This window comes from Nuphar pumila, chromosome 6 (genome assembly GCF_984573655.1).
Source record: "Nuphar pumila chromosome 6, dmNupPumi1.hap1.1, whole genome shotgun sequence".
NCBI classification, from domain to species: domain Eukaryota; kingdom Viridiplantae; phylum Streptophyta; class Magnoliopsida; order Nymphaeales; family Nymphaeaceae; genus Nuphar; species Nuphar pumila.
In genome coordinates, this window is record NC_143254.1 from 98,947,260 (window position 1) to 98,968,062 (window position 20,803).

Below are 20,803 nucleotides of genomic sequence, written 5' to 3' on the forward strand. Positions count from 1 at the left end.
ATTTACAACATGAATAATGTCTCTGCAAATTTATTTTATGTATTTTATGGTGTTTTCGTATGCTAGCATCTTAATCTAGTTATTTTGTGCAAAAATCATGATGTATTTTGATAGTTTAGATTTCAAAGCATGTATTATGATCATATGACCTCTCTTTATGACTTTTGATGATTTTTAGATATTGTCTATTTGTTGATGCATGATTAAAAATTGATACTCCACGTTTATGCTTGAATTTTCTTTCTTTTCTCGTGATTTATATTTTATTTTTTATATTGACTTGATTTTCTTGATCGATCCATCATGGTAAAATAAATTTACCTCTCAAATTGGATCACCAATGGCCAAACCTTTTTATAGAAACCCTCCAGATATCTGAGAGGTATCTCAAAAAAATATTGGGCCTTATTAATAGTATGAAAGTGAGGCTTATAGCTGTTGCAACCCAAGACATAAATTCTATCCTGCGTGCAGAGCGATTCTTGACAGTCAGTTTTGTAGAAAATCTAATAAATCAATGATTTTACGTTAATGACTAGTTTGTGGATATGTAATTCACATCATATGAATAAATCTAAAAAAAATAAAAGAAAAATACATTTCATTTTCTATAAATCTTGAAGGCGCACACAAATCATGTTAAATTTAAGATTTTGCAAAAAACTTAGATCTGAAACTATCTCAGGTAGGGTTTGGTCCAATTTTTTTTAAAAATACATATGATTGATTTTTTTGGCTAAGATGATTCTAAAAGCTAAAAAGCATACCTTTTATTAAAAAAATTGAAAGAATAAAATTCCTCTCGAATTGAGTCTGGTGACTGCTTCTTTGGGAAACAAGATTCTAACAGGTTCTATCAAAAACAGAAAAACAATTTTGGGTCCATGAATTTTTATGTGCAAACAAAATCATTTTTCTGAGATCTACCAATTGAAATTGAAAGTTAATATCCTCTGATATGACTATACATTTTTATAGAGTTATATTTATTGGTTTTGATGGTCTGTCAGACCCATGAATAGTATGCAAATTTTAATGTTAAACGGTTCTTGTTTTTTGGATAATGTCTTGACTTGTGAACTTATTTTGCTAAAATCATATGTTTGCTTGTTGAAGCATGATCATGATTGCATGTGTGTAACCTTTATGTATGTATGTGAGCATTTGATGTGAGATGTAAATCATGTATGTTTTGATATGAATTGTTTCATAAATATGTTGTATGCAAGTATGTTGATTATTTATGCATGATGACATATGAGACTACATGTTAAAACATGAGATTTAAGTATGATGAATGGGCCATGTAGTGTGCATAGGCATACTTGTACAAACTATGTGTGTATGACTTGAATGACGTACATAGAAAATACACATGTTTGAGGTTTAAATATTTCATATTATGAAATACATATGTTTTGAATTATTTTGAATTATAAGATATAATTGATTCAATTAATCGAATACGCATGCTTCGAGGTTCAATTTATAAAGGTATTAATTTTAAATAATATAAAATATGATGTTACATGTAGATGTATTGCAATGTCAATGCATATGATGATGTGAGTCTATGTGATATTGAAATGCCACATGAGCTGAGGTTATACATTCATGTGATAAAAATTTAAGCTCAATCATGGAACTATTGGGTCGCAAGACCCTATTGAGCTAACATGTGATTACATATTGAATTGCCATATGATTGCAACCTTTGGTATGCTGCATGTTGAATGTATACCTGTTTATACTTGAATTGGTGGCTATTGACCCTCTAAGCAATTAACTATGTTTATGCATATATGGCAATAAATTCTTTGAGTAACGGTTCCAAAGAAAATATCTGTGAGGGTATGCATGACCAAGATCGGGTGATCCGATTAGAGTGATAAATCTCTGTGAGAATATGCATTGTCTAAGATCAGGTAACCCGTGAAGATGGTAAATTCCTATGAGAAAGTGCATTGTCCAAGAACAGGTAATCCGACTAAGGTGGAAACAACCCGTGAGGTTATATATTTCCAAGACCAGGTGATCCAGAGTGAAACTTGTTTTTAAGATATGGTGAATTTCTGAGGGTGAACAATGAAAGTAGATTCTGATATACCAAATTAAGGATGTATATTTGTGATTACCCATGTTGATTATGATATATTATTTAATATGAGATACTGTAGAGTAAGAATTGATTCCCTGGACCACTGTTAAGTTTCTCTCTCTGTTAAAGACTGCTTCAGTGGATATTTGGCCTAGTTCTTTGAATCAATGTGTTAATTAAAATACATATCATAATAAACCCCTATCTGATTGTTTAGGATTAGGTCCTAAGTGTATACCCTTTAGAAAAGAAAAGAAAAATAATGCATTAGATTAGGTTCACAAGTGATTAAATGATTCATTGAATGTTAGCATAAAATTCTATGCATGTTATGTATAATTTTTTAGTTCATTCATATGTTGACATACATTGATCTGTTTGATTATTATCTTGACTACTAATGTTATTATACAGGTACATCACTTGATGGTAAGAATAAATTATTGAGTAATCTTGAATGAATAAATTATTATTGTTATGATCTTTAATTGTGTTGAGTTTATATGCTATGACATGCTATGATTTATTTGCATTGAGAAAGATGTATGTTTTATGTATTTATATTCTTTTCATGCCTATGCGTAAGGTATTTTCTTATTGGGGTTGTGGCTAATGCCCAAACATTTTAATATTTTAGGTTACGAATAAGCTAGAGGGTGATGATAGGAGGCTCAAGGTGGCATTAAGAGGGTCACATGCCTTAGAGCTTGTTGGATGGACCAAATGATTTTATTTACTTTAGTCTGTAAACTCTAATATCTGAAAACTCATATTGATTTATTATAATTTAATTATTAATTTGATTCAATTATTCTAGTCTTCAAGTGTGTGTTAGTAACTATAACCCGCTTATGGTTTAAACTGAATATAAAAAAATTCACTATGTTCTTAAAAATCGTGTAAAGGGATTTAAAAAAAAAGTTTCCTAAATTTTTGGTTTCAAAAATTGAGGCATTACATCAATAACAAAGTCTTGTTGCTAATTCTGTTCCTAAGGTGGATTTCTTCGTACTTGATGAGCCATCCTATATTCAATAAATTTATAATTAGAATCAATAGTTAAAAAGATAACATTTATATATATTGACAATATGTACATTGACATCTATTAAGTAGGTGTTTATTCTTTATATTTATAAAACCAACAAAACCCCTATGTTCTTCCTATGATCGTTTAACAATTTAGCTTATATATTCCTTCTTATTTCCAGTAAGCCTTGGTGAAGGTCCTGGAGCATCTCGCTCTAAAGAATGTATCTATCCAATAGGAGGTGCTAAGCATAGGTGACAGTCACAAGATCTTATTAATTGGTTTGCCAGTGTTGCGGGAGTATAGATTGGGGAATCAAGGGTTGGAGTATACGTCACAAAATCTAGGGTTGGAATATAGGTTACCAAAGCCCAATTCAAGGTAGATAAGGTCAAGGTATAAGATGGAGCAACTGCATATTCTCTATTGATTGATAAATCTAAAGAAATTTCTATTATTGGTTTAGATGGTTTACTAATGTGTAAGGTTATGTTTGAGAGGTCTTGTGTTGCCCATTGTTTTTGTCACAGGCTTGTTTTTTGTAGACATTCATGGATAGCATGTTCTATTTTCTCGCAAAAAACTGCAAATTTCTAATTCTAGGGGACATACTTGACCTGGATGTATTTGTCAGCATCTATAGCAAGCTCCCCACCCTGGGTTTTAAAGCATCCACTAGATTTGTTGTTTTAAATCTTGTATGATTGTCTGTTGTCTTTCAATTGTCTGACTTAAAGTAAATATAGCCTCGATTATTCCCTCAGGAAACATCTACTTATATAAAAGAAAAATCTTTTTAGTAAGTTGTATATATGCAAATGTAATTTAAACGAATACTTACAGTGCAATGTTGGAAGTAAGATGGATCTTGAATCAAAATTTCTAGAACTCTGGTATGATACTATCTGTAATGCCCCAAAATTTTTAGCCCTTGAAAAATGCGTGAAAATTAAAAACTTTTCTTTTCTCTTTAAATAAATAGCGAAAACATTTTTAAAAGTGGGGTTTAAAACCTCAGGTGAGTTATATTCTAGGAACAACAATATACAAATCAAAGTATGAAACTGAATTGTGCATTATATACACAAAATCCTTTATAAAATATTCATATAGTTAAACACTTAGGATTTAAAAACAAAAATCTTAAGATCGTCTAATTTTTTATGTCGCTCCTATCTGACATCCACTGTCGTGCAAGGTGTCATGTGCCTGAACCTGTAAAAATCTACTAATATAATTTCAGCATAATGTAATTGCTTACTCATGCATTTAACAAATGACCACTCATGTATTCAATATGATACACATATTTACTCAAACATTTTATATAATGCAAATAACCATTCATGCATTTAATGCAAATAAACACTCATACATTTAATAACAATGTCATTGTCTACTTTTTTTGCAAGTACTTATTCAAATATACAAGTTTTTGTTTCGATATTTATTTTTTCTGCAGGTACTAGTAGAGCCACTAGTCGTCATACCAGCTGAGACTATTCAGGGGTTTATTATGTCATGTATATTTTAATTATCCCAAATGACTAGTTGAATGGATCCCAGTTTATAACCGAGAAAGTTTTCCAAAGGCCACTGAACATTGATTTAGATGTGTCCTGGACTTACTATAGAAGTTGGGGGATCTCTCACCTCGGTCTCCAAAACCTCTGAGTGACTGGAGACTCATGGGATGCCGTGCTCCCAAAAATATTTATGTCTCTAGAGGTTTGTACCACCTACCCTCTCTAAGGTAGGCATACTGTGAATTAGTATAAGGGTTGTCTTTTTAATGTAATTAATTATTTCATGTCTTCATGAAGTAACAATTACAATCATGCATAATCAACTCATTCAATGTTGCTTTGTATATACATGCACTTCGCCAGTGAATACAAAAAACTACTTTAAGTTTATGTGTAAGCATAATTCCTTTAACAATTGGTGCCCTTTTTGCACCTCATGATTTGAGTAACCTAAACTAGTATATAAGAAAAATTTCAGCACAATAATATTTTTCAATAATAATCACATCCTACACATTAATCAATATGCCCCATGACAATAATGGTTGATCGAACCTTCGCCATAGCCTAGTCATAATAATTCATTTCATAAACAATTTCAGCTATTTTAATTCAAAGCTTGCAGGATTTCATTAACCCTTAATCTCATTATTGAACAACAATCTTTATAATAAATATTCAAACATATTAACCTGAATCAATACATGCAAACAAAAAATAATGTATGTTAACATAGTTCAAAGTATGCGAGCATGGGTTAGGCTATGCAGTTGTTCGTGCTAATATAAATCCATATCTACAATTTTGATGCAAGTATCTATAATATATTTAATATTATAAATTATAAGTTTTTGATATAATAACTTACTTTGATCTTTATGTGACCAGATATAATGTGTTTGCCTCAAGGACTCATAAATCGAGGTAAAGTAAAGTGATGTCGATTTGGGGTGCTTCAAAAATTTTGCTAGAGATCAAATTATCATGTTATTATAAAAATTCAAGCAACATTTAACCTAATTTAAAATCTAATGTTTCAAATATTATTCAAAGGATTAAATACCATCTATGTTGTCTCTACGTAATAAAACCCATAAGTTTTATGAGATCTCGAGCAACACTTGCTTTATTTGTTTTTGAAAAACACAGAAATTATTTGAATTTTTTTTATAGAATCTGTTCTATTTTAATAAAATTTATGAGGATTATTTTAGAAATTTTGATAAAAATTCTACCATTTTAATATAAAAAACTCTAAAAATACTTTGAAAAGTTTTGCCAGAACTTCCTCTATGCGGGAGTATAACTAGACTAAAATTTTAACAAAATTGTCATATTTTAGTATGTAGAAGAAATTCTTTATTTTTTTTAGGGAGATTAGGAAGTCTTACAAGCTTATACAGGGGTTCAAATGTCTTTTAAGGGTACATACCTATTTTTAAGAAATTTCGGCAGCATTTTCGCAATGTCAACTTGAAACTGTTGTTGGATTTGGGCAGAACTCCTGCTGGGCAGACTCCAAAAGCCAGATTTGCTTGGATAGAGCTCTCTCGAACAAACTGAAACTGTGGGGATGTAGAGGCAAGGGCTATGAAGTTTCTATTAGACTCAATCAAAAATTTAATGCAGCCTAGGTAAGAGTTTTCTAAAGAAATCGGGTCTAGGTTTTAGAGTGAGAAAAAAATTGAAGAGAGGAGATTTAAGAGAGTGAGCTAGAAAGAGAAAGAGAAAGAGAAAGAGGTGGAATGGGTTAGAAAGAGAAGGGAGAGGGACTATTTATAGCCCTCAGAGTATGTGTCACCCCTTATGGGTCCCACACCCCTTGGGTGTCACCTAAAGAGAGAGGGAGAGGCTTGACTCACCCCTTCCCGTGCCATGTGTCATTGTAGGGAGAAAAGCGAAAAGGCGACTCACCCTCTTCAGGTGGGTCCCACCCCAAAAAACATGAGTCAAAACCATAAGATTTGATCATTTTGATTATTTTATTACTATTTTTATTTTAATTATTAATTCAATTAATCATATTTAATTTTTACCAAAATAGATTTGGTATGATTCCATGTTATTATCTTTTTACCCTTTTGTGATTTGAGAATTTAACTGAATATGCCACTAAGGTGAAAAATTATCATTTTGCCCTTAATAATTTTATTATTTCCCTAAATATGCCCTTAATTTTAAATTACTAAATTGCCCTTTAAGAATTTAAATATTTATGAGTATGTCCTTGAAATATGAATCCAGATAAATATCCAGATCCATTAAAAATGTTCGTTTGGATAAATCTGGATCTGTTAAAAGTTCAAATACGGGTTCAGATCAGTGTTTGGATCCAATAGTTATTCAAATTAGGAACTTTAGACTTTGAATCATATCCAGACTGGTTTATTATTCATAAAGGTTTGATTTTCAAATTTTATTTAACATTAGAAATTTTTGGATATTACATTTATGTTGCTAGCACGATAACTATAGGTATGACAGGCTTAGACTAGTGCAACTAGGCTTCCTATTTTGGATTTAGTGTTCTCGAATAATATATGAAAAAAAAATCACACTAATGAGACACTTATCCTCCTTGATTTAAAAAAAAGGTTTAATGGTCGTCGATGGGTACCGACTCATTCCTTGTTGGAATTTGTCTCAAAACTATCCTTAAGTTTTTCTTTGAATTTTTTTTCCGTGGGTAAAGGACAAAGCACTCAAAGGCATTAGATCTTGAGCTTGTACATCACTTTATTCTTGGATTTTGATTTTGATCTTGATCTTGACCTTGACCCTTGACCTTTGGACCTTGGGGTTTGAAGTTTGACCTATCTTTTTAGTACTTGGGACATATCTAATCTCCAAGTCTAAAACTGACTTTGATAAGCCCAATTATTGGGTTTGACTTTGCATTAAACCTATATGGATCTTATCCGGATATGTTTGAACCTTGCCTAACGGTTTTGTATGGGCATTAAAACTTCAAAACGGTCCATAACTGCCTCTTATCCTTAGCTCTGTTTGACAGTTGACTTGTTGACTCAGTCAAGGTCATTCTTAGCCCTTCCAAGGTCATTTTAGACCTTTTTTATGCCCTTCTATGTATAACAGTTTGGGCTTTTATGGCTGGCCGTTTTGGGCAGCCATAGCCCATTATTTTTTGTCATTTTTGCCTCTTTAAAGGCCTTTTATGGGTGGCCTTGGGGTGGGGTCTATATAAACCCCAGCCCTATCTCATTCTTCTCATCCCATCTCATTCTCTCTTCTCTCTCCCTCGAGTGCTCTCTGCTCTATCCTCTCTTCGTGAATTTTGGTTTCTCTCATATTTTTGGTTTTTTGATGTTTCTGTGTTCGGATCTAGATCTAGTTCATATCCAGATAGTGTTTGGGTTTATATTCAGTTCGGATCTAGACTCAGTTCGGATTTAGATTCCGTTTGGATCTAGTTCGCAGTTGCTATCCATATCCTAGTTCAAATTTAGATTCAATTAAGATCTCGATCTAGATCCTAGTTTGAATCGAGATCTAGCTCAGATCCAGATCTCAGTTTCTATCTAGATCCTAGTACGAATTTAGATTCAGTTCAGATCTCGATCTAGTTTGGATCTAGATCCTGGTTGAAATCCAGATCTAGCTTAGATCCAGAGCTCAATTGCCATCTAGATCACAGTTCAAATTTAGATTCAGTTCAGATCTCGATCTAGTTTGGATCCAGATCCTAGTTCGGATCCATATCTCAATTGCTATCCAGATCCTAGTTCGAATCCATATCTAGATTCACTTCAGATATAGAACTCAATTGCTATCTAGATCTAGATCGGATCCAAATTCAGTTGTTCAGATCTAGATCCTATTTAGATCCAGATCCAGTTTGAATCCATATCCATATCTAGTTCAAATCCATATCCAGTTTGGATCCATATTCGGTTCTTGTTTGGATGTCTATATAGGATCCAAATCTAGTTGTTATTTGGATTTATATCTAGGATCCAAATCTGGTTCGTGTTCAAATCTCTATCTAGGATCCAGATCATATTGTTGTTCGGATCTCTATTCAGGATTTAGGTCTAGTTGTTATTTAGATCCATATCCAGGATCCAGATCTGATTCTTATTTGAATTTCTATCTAGGATCTAGATCTAGTTGTTATTCAGATTTATATCCAAGATCCAAATTTGATTGCTGATCATACCCATATCCAATTGTTAAGATTCTGATGTAGTTGTTGTTTGGATCCATACTCACTTGTAGTTTGGATCCATACCTATATTCAAACCCAGGATCAATACCCAATTCGAAAATAGATCTTCCTATACTAGTCAAGAGATTGTTCAAAGTGGTTCATGTCAAAGTTATCGGTCTTACCCAATGCAAGGCATGGACCAACTTTTCGAGAGTAGGCAAAAGCTTGGTGGTATCTTGAGAGCATAGTTGTATGAGTACCCATTAAGAACTTGTTTTTAAGTGGGACAACTATCGCTTAAAAGACAGCGTGTGTATACACGTGCGTCGAGCATATCTGTTTTAAGCTCAATTGCCTGACCCACTAAGTTAAGCAAAAATTTTCAACATTCCTTACCATTATCATAGGAAATTTTCAACATTCCTTACCATGATCATAGCAGATGATGTGTGTGAGGCATGCCCAATTTAAGTTACAATATGTCACCGTATCAGTTCAATAGCTCCTGCTAATGGATTTTTCAATCAAGGACCAGTTCACATGAGGGCAGGCTGAGAATCAAAGTTATAATTTAGAGGCCATAAAACAATATATGCTCAACATACTGCAGCCCAATCAACAACAGTAGGACTAAACATATACTAGCAGAATTAATTTATAATAAAGTTTAGATCAGGTATATTAAAACGGTATTGCAATCTGGGCCACTATACTTGTGTAGTTAAAATGCTAGTCTCAAAAGAGGCCACGATGGATTTAACAGCTTCAATGGATGTCCAATGACAAGTCAAAAGAAACAGTCGTATGGCAAAGAAAAAGAGGTCCAAGGTATTTAAGGCCATACTGAAAAGTCAAAAGAAACAACTCAAACAAAGGAAAAAATGAAAAGGCGCTGATGTCAAGGCCTTTATAATGGCATATGCTAGGCCAAGATGACCAAGAAGTGATGGAACTTTTATGCAAGTTTCTTGTAGCATGTATCAACCCCCCCCCCCCCCCCCCCCCCCCCCCACACACACACACACACACAGACACACACCTTTTTTTACATCCATAATCTCAAAAACTATGTACCATAGGATATGAGAGTCGACCCCACCTCTTCTTGATCATCTCCACACAACCCCCACCCCCGAAAAACACACAAACACGCACCAATCTCAAAAGTGTATCGTGTATCAGGCGTACCCGTACAAAACTCTGGTCTGAAACCATTAACCGAAGTACCAATGTTTAAGAAACTCATTTCAACTACTTGAGAAATGTGTATCATCTTATATACATTATAAATGAGTACCAAGTTTGTTTCTATTAGCATTTTTGCATAAAAACAATAATTTTATTTTATAAATACACTATTTTTTATTAAGAGTAATAAAATATTATAATTTGTGAAAAATTATTTTATAATATTGATTGATTTAGATAATGTTCAACCATTTTAATTTATAGGTATCTTTATAAAAATATATTATCAACTTTTGAGAAACTCGTACCAATTCTTTTTAGAAACCATATCAATGTATATTAGAAACTCATATCGATATTTTTAGGAACCATTTCAATGTGTGCTTCAAATAAAAACGTACCTGAAACTTTTTAAGCCCTGACCCGTTTCTGGCAACTATGGTCTTGACCCTACTCCTTCAAAAAAATGATTTTATGCCTCATATTTCGACTTAGGTTTCAAATGACGAAACATCCTTGTAGGCAATCCCTCCCATACTATTTGCAAAATACATATTGGGCCAAATCGACCCGACCCTAGTCCATACAAATATGTTTATTTTAAGACATAGATCCATACAAATATGTTAATACGTATATTTTCTTTCATAGAGTTACTAAACAGATGCAAGACGGTCACCTACTTTGGTTTTATTCTGTGACAATATAAACAATTAAATCTAGTTTACCCATTACTGACCAAAAATAGGGTTGGGTATGGAGTCTCGACATCACTCGTTTTAATTTTAGTATCACAAGAATTTAAATTGATAACCAACATAGTTTAGACACACAAACTTCAGATCCAACCTGTTGATGACCCTGTTAAGAGTTTTTTTTTAACCCATAGAGAGCCTTTCAAGGGCCACAGTTGCAGTTGCAGTTGCACTAAAAAAATTCCATTCATACAGTTGTCCAAGGAAGTTTGGCAGACATTAATTTGATAGGTTAGCAAACTGACATACCCTGTTTGGAAACTGCCCGTCGGTGGCAGATAGGGGTGCAAATACAGAATCCCCAAAATTTGTGGTTTTAACAAATCCACATGTTTTTTTAGGATAACTGGAACGGTTCAACTGAGGATTTACCACTTCCACTTGTGCCGCTGTTTGGAATGCAGTTGAAAAGCTGAAATTAAAACTAAAAAGTGTCGGGAAGGTTGTCGGAGCAGTCTGAATGTTCACCGGTGTGTAGTACTTGGTAACTACGTCGTCGTCCAGGCGAAAAGTTAAACGTGGAACTGGAGTTGTCAAATATCATTCCACTTCCATTATTTCCTACAACTGCATCCATCTGAAACGACTTTGGCACTGGGTATTCTCGACTTCCATTCCTGCTACCTTGGACCGATGGTTTCTAAACAGGGCCAGAGTTTTGATTTGAATAAGCTTCTTTCAATCATTTTATGATCTTAGACTTTGCATCATATGCTGTTTCCTCTATATTTTGCAACCTATGTTGGGTATAGAGACCATTATTTTTACAAAGTTTCCAGTATGACTATTATATAAGGGAATAAGAAACTCGAGCCAAAATGGAGTAACCGAGTGACATAGTTTGCAACAGAAAGACAAACCTGAATCAGAATGTTTGAAATAAATCAACATGGCTGTTCCCACAAAGCTATCAAAGCATACAACAGCACAAACAAAATTCTGACTAATAAAATACAAACGAAAATCCGACTAATAAAATACAGAGCTTCTGTTTACATCAACCTCGTGGGAAGCACATTGAAGCGTGTATGTACATCTCATCCCTTCAACCTCATCTCCAATCCAAGGATCTGTTCCAACTGCAAAGTTTTTCAAGTTCCCTCTATGGAGCTTTGTTCTGTGCCAGTCAGTAGTGCCATCTAGTAATGCATTTTACTGTACTTCCGATGCCGCCTTTCTCGGGCATATATAACCCAAAAGATCAATGAAAGCATAACAGCTGCTGAGACTATGACTAAACCAATATATACCCATTTGCTGTATCTGCGCAGGCCAGGGCACTCGGTGTTGCTAATTGTAGAAAATGTGTCACGCACAAACGTACAATCCTCTAGCTGCACCAGGAATGGAACATAGAGGTACAGACCCAAGCTCACGTTGACTGCTGCTGTCATCTGGTTGTAACTCGATGGCGTAACCCGACCAACTGTAGAACATATTCCTGATGATGAAACCTCACAGACGTAACCTCGCCAAACCTAGACAATGCTAGCGGTTAGAGTGATGAATGCTGCCAGTAGCGAATGAAATGCCTCCAGAAATGGACGAAGCCAGTGGGGTAAGATCTAGTGTCATTTCTTAGAGCAGCTATTATAAAGGTCAATTTACCTGTGTTGCATTGTTGAAGTTCACTTCACCAGCTTGACATTGTCGGTTGGACAGGTCGGAAGCAAAAGGATTGCAGAGAGGCGGCATCAACGGTCCAGATTGGTTGTAATATAATGGTGCAAGAGCAGGTGGAAAATTCTGATTGCTAATGTTCACAATGACCTGATTTACAACATTAACAATTTGATAGGTGATTTTCTTGCCTTGATATAATGATTCATTAGCAGTTGCAACATCCACACAGGGAAGTACGCGATCCAGTGCGGTCTTTGCAGTGGGGTGTTGGACCCACTCATCCATTGCAACACAAGTATCTGACACAACACTGGCATAATTGACAGAAAGCTTCCAATAAGATCTCATCATAATGTTGAAAAAAATCTAAGATTTGTACATTATATGCTAAAAGAAAAAAACACAAATAAATTAAATGAAAACTATAAAAAGAAGGTATAATAGAATCCAGGATTTCAGAACTATATGAAAAGAAGGTATAATAGAATCCACTGAGAAGGGGGAATTGGTCTCTATCATTTATGGTTCATTAAATTGCACATGCATGATCTGAAGTCAAAAGAATGAAATATTAACAGCTTCCATATGTAAATTTGCAAGCAGCTTAGAATTGCTAAGTTTCAAATAACTGTGTATTCTCCCTATGTTGGCAGAAACATGATTCTGTCAAGTTATCGTTTGCATGCTGCAGGAATTCATATAACATGAAATAACCTGAGGCCTTAAGTACTAATGTTCAGCATTTCTTGTTCTGTAAACCAGAGTTTCATGCAAATTACCTAAACATACTTGCCAAAGCATGAAATTTAAAAAATCCTCAAGTTCCCTCTACGCCTTTACTCACTAAATAGATAATAGTTCATCACAGTAACTATCTGTAATCATTACTTGCTTCCCAAAAATTTAGCTCATTGATAAATTTAATGCTCTTGGACAGTGGTGAAACCCCTGGTTCTTTAACTGAATGAAGCTTTCCTACTTGGGCCTCAACTTTCTGAACCTATAAGGCCATGGCCTTGATAAAACTCTGATGAAAAGCTTTTGCTTTCATTCTTAAAAACAGTGGCAATGATATTAATCTCTACTAGGATATGTGCACCATTACATTAACTTTGGTTAAGTTTAGAAACTGTTGCTGTTGAATTTCAGAGAATCATCAACTCTCGAAGCTATCCAGTTTCTTTATCATCATTTCAAAAGATTGTAGTTCATTATGGACAACTTCCTCACAATTTATCTGATCACAGTTTTCTAGGAATAACATCGCAACCATCCACAGGACATTTATCACACCAAATCCAGATAATATAACTAAATAGGCAGCCCATCCATATCATTGGGTTCAAGATAGAGCACTCAGTGTTGTATAAAAGTTCCACATTTCGTATATTAGTCATAATACATATAATTTGAGCTACAAACACAAGTTGTCGAGTCAAGTAATTCAAGATTCATTAAGATACATGAAATATGCAATATCTAATTTTTAGATATCATATTATGTACTTATGCTTTCTAAGTTTGGGCTGACGACTTTTTTTTGGGGGTAAATACCACTAATTTTTCAATGCTTATTTTGCTTCAATAGTAATCATTGGGAAATTATGTATTATTTGCATAAAAAATTTATTCCATTAATCATTTTTAATCAACCAAACTACAAGAAATTGGTGGTCCTAGCAACTAGAACAGTGGGTTTCTGTCAAGATACATGTAATGGCTTTCATGACTGAAAGAAGAAAATCAGTAACCAATTATGAACCAAAGTTCAAACAAAGCATATATGAATTCTAACTGAGGATAGTTATTTTGTTACGGAGCCCATATTTGTGGTAGGAGTTGAGGGTTTGGGATGAAGTTAGGTCAAAGTGCTCCTACAAATAGCAGTTTGGAAGAAAGTAGTTGATGAAGAAACTGGTGAGCTGAGAGGTAGTTCAACTTTTTAAACCTTTGTAAAATGAAATGGCAAATAACTCTTCTCCAATGGGGTATTTACCAATTCCAAGGATTGGATATATTCAATTCTCCAGATCCACAACAACGTCTGATGCCTTGTACTCAAACAGAGCATTAGTTTTTTCTCAATGTCATATCATAATTCATTAGTCATGGAAATGGGATGCCGCAGTGCAAGGTTTTCTTGTCATATAAAATGTGTGTCATCAATGCTTAATTAATGCAGAAAACTCGATTTCCTTAGTGCACTAAATAGTATATCAAGCAAGTGTATGAATATAAAGAGCTAGTTTCATTCAATGAGAAGCAGGCTTATCATCAAAACATAAATAATTTTCAAATATCAGAGCTTAGCATTCATAACTATTAGAAGGCCTCCTTTGACATCATTATCATAAGGCTTATGAAAAAATTCAAATTTATATCATGTAAGAACAGAAAGCTATATGTTTAGCCATAGTCAATCAATTTAACCTCTGAAACAAACAACAGGTTATGCAAAATTGGCATGTAAAACCTTACTTGTTGAGAAGAAGAAATACACCGCATAGGATAAACGTGCCAGTAACAAGTAACCATCCAATCACCACCAAGCTGCACCAAACAAAGTCATCGATGAGACCACGATTCAAGCACTCAAGGAGTCACAACAATAGACATAAAAAAAAAAAACCAAAAGAATTCAACCAAAAACGACCACTCACATATAGACGAGCACTTGCAAACCGAATATAGAGAATACTACAATCAAAATAAGAAAAAAAAAACAATGCGTTAGCAAATGGGTATATACAAGAAGCACAACATTTTGAATTATAATGATGAGAAAAATCATTACTAAATCCTAGAAACGCCAAAAAGAGCATCACGGCAGCAACAATGATTAAATCGAGCCGCCTACATTGCAAAACAAATGACAGAATCAGAATAACCAAACCAGTTGACATTCATATAATTCAAGGAAACAGAGGAACAGTATCTTGAAAGATGAATTTTTCATACTTACACAGAGTCAAGCAGTTTCTGCATATCATCAGAATTCTTTGCTGTCTGGCTGCCAAGATTATCAGCTGTGACACTAAGCTTCGTCTGCATAGTATCAATCTTCGCCCGGTCATCCGCAGGAAGAAAGATCTGATCGACTCCGATGCTCTTGGCAGCAGCCAAGTAATTGGAAAAGTTTTTCAGGTTGCTGACTGTAAGATCGGCCTGACCCACGACATAATGCAAAGTACTGGTAGTGCTATCATGGAATTTCCCTTGGCCGTTGTACAACACCACACAACCCACACTTACCAACAAGAAAATTAACAAGGATAACCAACAAGAAGATCAATTCAAAGCTACCACGAAATCAAAAGGAAAAAAATTGGGGAGTCAGAGACAATTCAATACATGGCAGCAATGGTGAAAAGGATGAGGAAGATGAGGGAGAGAGCATAGGCCACCCTGGAATAAGGGTATCCGCCCCTCCGGTGCGGGAAGCAGCAATAGCAGCAACAGAGGAGGAAGAGCGTCAGGCCGAAGAGCAGAAACCATATTCCGGCGATTGCGAAGAGCGGTGCTGCCGTGAAACCAACCGACTGCAAGGATTTTCAGAAATATCAGAATCAAATAACCAAATGGGGATGCCGAATTACAGAGAGAGAGAGAGAGAACCAACGGCCCAATAGTCGACGTTGGTGATGTTCCATCCGCCGGTGTACCGTTGGAACCCGTTCAAAGGGTTCTTCCTGTAGGTCCGGCTAGAAGCTAGGACTAAGGAGCTGTTCTCCTTCACGGCCCCCGCCGGGGAAGGCGCAATCTCAGCCACAACCCTTCTGTGTCGAAGATCGAAGCTCTCACTCGCGTCCTCTGAAACGCACAAAACAAACACATGAACAAAATCCTTAACTCTGCAGAAAATCGGGAAGAAGAAAAAACAAAAGGCGCTACCCACGTTATGGTGATATGGGTGAAAGGCCTACCTGGTAAAGAAAATTTCTTGACATTGAAGGAGAGCGCGGGGACGACGAGCAACAACAGGAAGGGAAGCACCAACACACATTGGGTTTTCAAAGAACCCACCATTTTCCCCCTCCTTAGAGAGATAGAGATGTTTATAAATATAGATGGTCTGATCGGATCATACGACTGTTATCGTTGACAACGAAGAGAGGAAGAGGAGGAAGGAAGTTGGTAGGCGACGCTTCATGTAGAATATCTTCTCTCTCTGTGGGTGTATCGAGAATGATATTTGGTAATTTAAAAGATTTTATAAAATTTTAATCAATCAAATTCTTTCATTTTTTATGCTGCACGATCAAATCATGTCTCGTCAGATGATTTCATAGGGTACTTGCTTTCTTTTTTATTTTAACAGAAAAAAGCATGATGATGAAAACAAGCAAGTATTTTTTTACACATAAATGGGGAGACTATGCGTCTCTCGAGATTTTCAATCCCGGAAAAACCGGGAAATTTTAAAACTTTTTTTTATTAAGATAGCCAACACAAACATTTTCAAATAAAGGTTCAAAACTTTGGCAGATTATGTTATACCAAATAAAAAATCATAACACGATCCAAATAAATTTTTTTTTATACAAATAAATTCTATATCATTTAAAATATTACAAAACCAATACAATGTTACATGTAAAAAAAATGATTGGCACTGATGACAACATCTTGCATCCACTCCGCAGTCTTTACCTGTAATAATCATCTAAAAAAAGGTCACACTTGTAACAATCTATTAGCTATTTACCAATTAACTCAAAATATTAAAAGCTTAAATGCCATAATTTATATCTATATGTGCAACTCGAATGTCACAGATGATCAACAATTTTTACATAGATTTATTTAACATGAAAGTATGCTTTACAATAATTACACTGATAAATATATATAAAAATATATTTAACTGATTGCATTATAAGGCATATTTTTATCTCAAAATATGCCATTTAAAAGGATTTTGTTTTGATATTTATTCTTTATGCGGATACTCACCAGGTGACTCATCTTCGTATCAACCGAGACCATTCGAGAGTTTATTATGCCATGTATTTTCAATTATCCTAAATGACTAGCTGAACGGATCTTAAGGAGAACGATTTGTGAGAGAATTCTCCAAAAGTCACTCTTACTCAATATGCATGCATCTCATACTACTACAGTAGTTGGAGATCTATCACCTAGGATACATTGATAGCCCCAACCTCTATAACCTACGAGTGAATGAAGACCACTAAGATGCCTTTCTCCCAAAAATATATCAAAATCACTCGAGACTTGTATTACGTACCCTCTCCAAGGTAGGCTCACTCTAAATGGGTATAAGGGTTGTCTTTTTAACAGGATTCATTATATTCTTGTGTCTCAAAACAATAGGTAGATATCAGGGTTCAGTAACCCAAGTTCCCGTTTAGGATAACCACTCAATTTTGTTTCACTTATATGTACCCAACCCATTCAATATTGCTCTGGTGTCTTTAGCCCATTCAAGCAACTTGTTTGTGAAGGCGAATAACCACTAATTTATTATGTATGTGTTTTTCATAGCCTAATACGTGTTCATACCTCATGGATTCCTATCGAACCCCCACTCATTGTACCAGTATATCTCGATGTCTTACAATACAATATCAGTCATTCAAATGTCATACACACAAATGGGCTCAATGGCATCATTGAGGTTCTTTGAGCCCCAAGGCTCTTATATGAGTCATACCAATTCATGCATGCATGTTATGACATTTCAACATTCTAATACAGTCAGTAGGGTGTCGTGACTCATCGCTTTATTGACCAAAATTATTCATTGCATATATCAGTTATATGATACAACATTTTAACAAAAAAAAAACAGAATTATCACATAACTCAAAACATACATATTCCAAAATGTGAAGCATCTAAACCTTGATTCCTACGCATTTGGAGTAATTTATTTATGTATTGTTAGAAAGCTCGTAACCATATGTAAAAACTTGTATATATGAGTAAAAACTCATAATATATGTCAAAAACTCGTAATATATATTGAAAGCTCATAATACATGGTAAAAACTCATAATATATGTTAAGAGATCATAATACATATTAAAAGCTTGTAATACAGGTTGAAAGCTTTTAATACATGTTGAAAGTCTATAATACATGTTAAAAAGCCCATATTACAGTTTGAAAACTTATAATACATGTTAAAAACCTAAAATACAGGTTAAAAGTTTGTAATATAGGTTGAAAGCTTATAATATAGGTTAAAAGCTTGTAATACAAGTTAAAAGCCCATAATACAGGTTAAAAGCCCATAATATAGGTTGAAAAGATCATAATACATGTTAAAAGCTCGCAACACAGTTTGAAATCTTGTATTATAGGTTTAAACTTCATAATACTCATTAAAAACACGTAATACTGGTTGAAAGTTCATAATACAGGTTGAAAGCCCATAATACAAGTTAAAAGCTTATAATACTGATTAAAAGCTTGTAATATAGGTTGAAAGTCTCTAATACAAGTTAAAAGTTTATAATATAGGTTGAAAGTGCATAATATAGTTTGAAAGCTCATAATACAATTTGAAAACCCATAATACAGGTTAAAAGCTCATAATATGTGGTGTAAACAAAGACACATGAATAAACTTATTATTTTATGCATAGCGAAAGAACACAAGTATACATCCAATATATTTCTCTAGAAATGAATAATAGCATATTTTATTGAGAAATACGAGCATATGAGGTATTTTCTAATAAAATCCATATATATATATTCTCATATATATATTTACATATTTTCCTGATATATATTCATGTATTTTATATGTAAAAATATATATTATTTTATATAGCACATCAAACACATATGAGATTATCAAAACATGAAAAAGTCATATGCAAGTACAAGAGTAGTAAGAATATAAATTTTAATATCGAACTACGAACATTTGGTATAGAAACCTACTTTATAGAGCGTATCAACAAGAGACGAAAAATTCCCAAAATATCCTAGGGGAAATTTTCTCCAAAACCCAACTCCAATGAGTGTAGTTGAATTGAATCAAACCTCGATGGGAGAGGGGAGTTGGCTTATATGAACCGAGTCGATGCGCGGAGACAATGCAGATTAGCTAAAAAATGGGTTTTGAGGTAATTCGGATGAAGGACAAAACCGAAGAATTGGGTCTCAAAATAAGGAGCGAAAGTGATTCACTAAAAGGAAGAACTGATTCAATATAGGGGACCAAATCAAGTCACCATATGAGGCAAAACCGGGTCAAAATGGGAGAACTAACTGAGCTAATTGGAGAGAGGGAGATAGAAGAAGTGAGAAAGAGGGAGCTCGTATGCATTTCAAAGGGGAGGTCTCCCTTTATATAGGGGAGGGGAAGGAGCCATGTACACACAGAGCCATGAATTTTAACATTTGTTAAAGTTTATGTAAAACCATGGGAATCAAACATTTTGGGAGAGGGAAAGATGGATCTGACTAAATCCAACCAGATCTAATCTGATCGGTTTCTAGTTTGGTTGTGTTCTAACTTTTACTATTTAGATTTCTATGTTTTTTCCTTAATTCCTTTAAACACCAAAACCTAAAAGTATTACTTAAAAAAAATATGATTTGATATAATTGTTTACGTACAGTTGACTGAGCTTGGTTAATGAGGGTATGGATAAATATAACCCTAAGGTCGTTACGAACCCCAAAATCTATTTAAAATTACCATTATACCCATAGAACTTGCCAAGCATGTTTAAATAAATTTCAACTCTGATTTTGACGAAATCAATACCATTCTTTTTGGAGTTTCTATACAAATATCATCATCGGTTTAAAACTCATAAAATAGACCTTAAAATTTATGATTTTTCTCTTTGTATTATTAGGCATACCTTGAGCTGTACGAACTCGGATTTTGACGAAATCACTTTCATTGTTTTCAAATTTTTGATGTAACTATGCATTCAAAAATCACAACATAGGTCATAAATACATCCATCACTTTAGATATTTATAATTGGTCAATTTTTTTAAAAAAATATCGGGTATTACATCTTATCCCTCCAAAAAAAAAATTGTCAGCAAAATTTGATCATTCTTAAGAGTTGTTTGAATAAATTGAGTATGGGCTACTCGAGGTCAACGAAAAGGTGCTTACCCAACCAAATATCAATCTATATGCGTGAACTCTAAATAATGATGAGGACAACTCATAATAAGTCCCGAATGTTAGAAAAAATCTCATATGTGATTCCATTGATTCATTTTTGGTCAAACAAAAAATATCGCAATTCTATGCGATCGGGTTACACTACATTTCAGAAGGCTTAACCTACGACTAGCTAGGTATCCCACACCTGCTTTCTATTGTCTGTTTGTTTTGTTGTGGTGGCATTAACACGGCTTGCCTCCTCCTTGAACTATTGTTGTTGTTGAGATCCTCCAGCATTCTCCATCTGC

General features: G+C 34.2%; 1 protein-coding gene across 1 annotated transcript; it reads right to left on the bottom strand.

Moving 5' to 3' along the window:
• Positions 1 to 11,614: 11,614 nt before the first annotated feature.
• On the bottom strand, positions 11,615 to 16,561 carry LOC149835369 (uncharacterized). The gene is made up of 9 exons (XM_090008435.1): positions 16,312 to 16,561; positions 16,008 to 16,198; positions 15,740 to 15,927; positions 15,351 to 15,635; positions 15,183 to 15,241; positions 15,049 to 15,085; positions 14,867 to 14,938; positions 12,374 to 12,698; positions 11,615 to 12,243 (listed from the first exon to the last, which is right to left on the bottom strand). The coding sequence occupies exons 1-9, from the start codon at positions 16,412 to 16,414 to the stop codon at positions 11,905 to 11,907; spliced, it is 1,599 nt and encodes a 532-aa protein (XP_089864561.1). The 5' UTR covers positions 16,415 to 16,561; the 3' UTR covers positions 11,615 to 11,904.
• Positions 16,562 to 20,803: the final 4,242 nt, after the last annotated feature.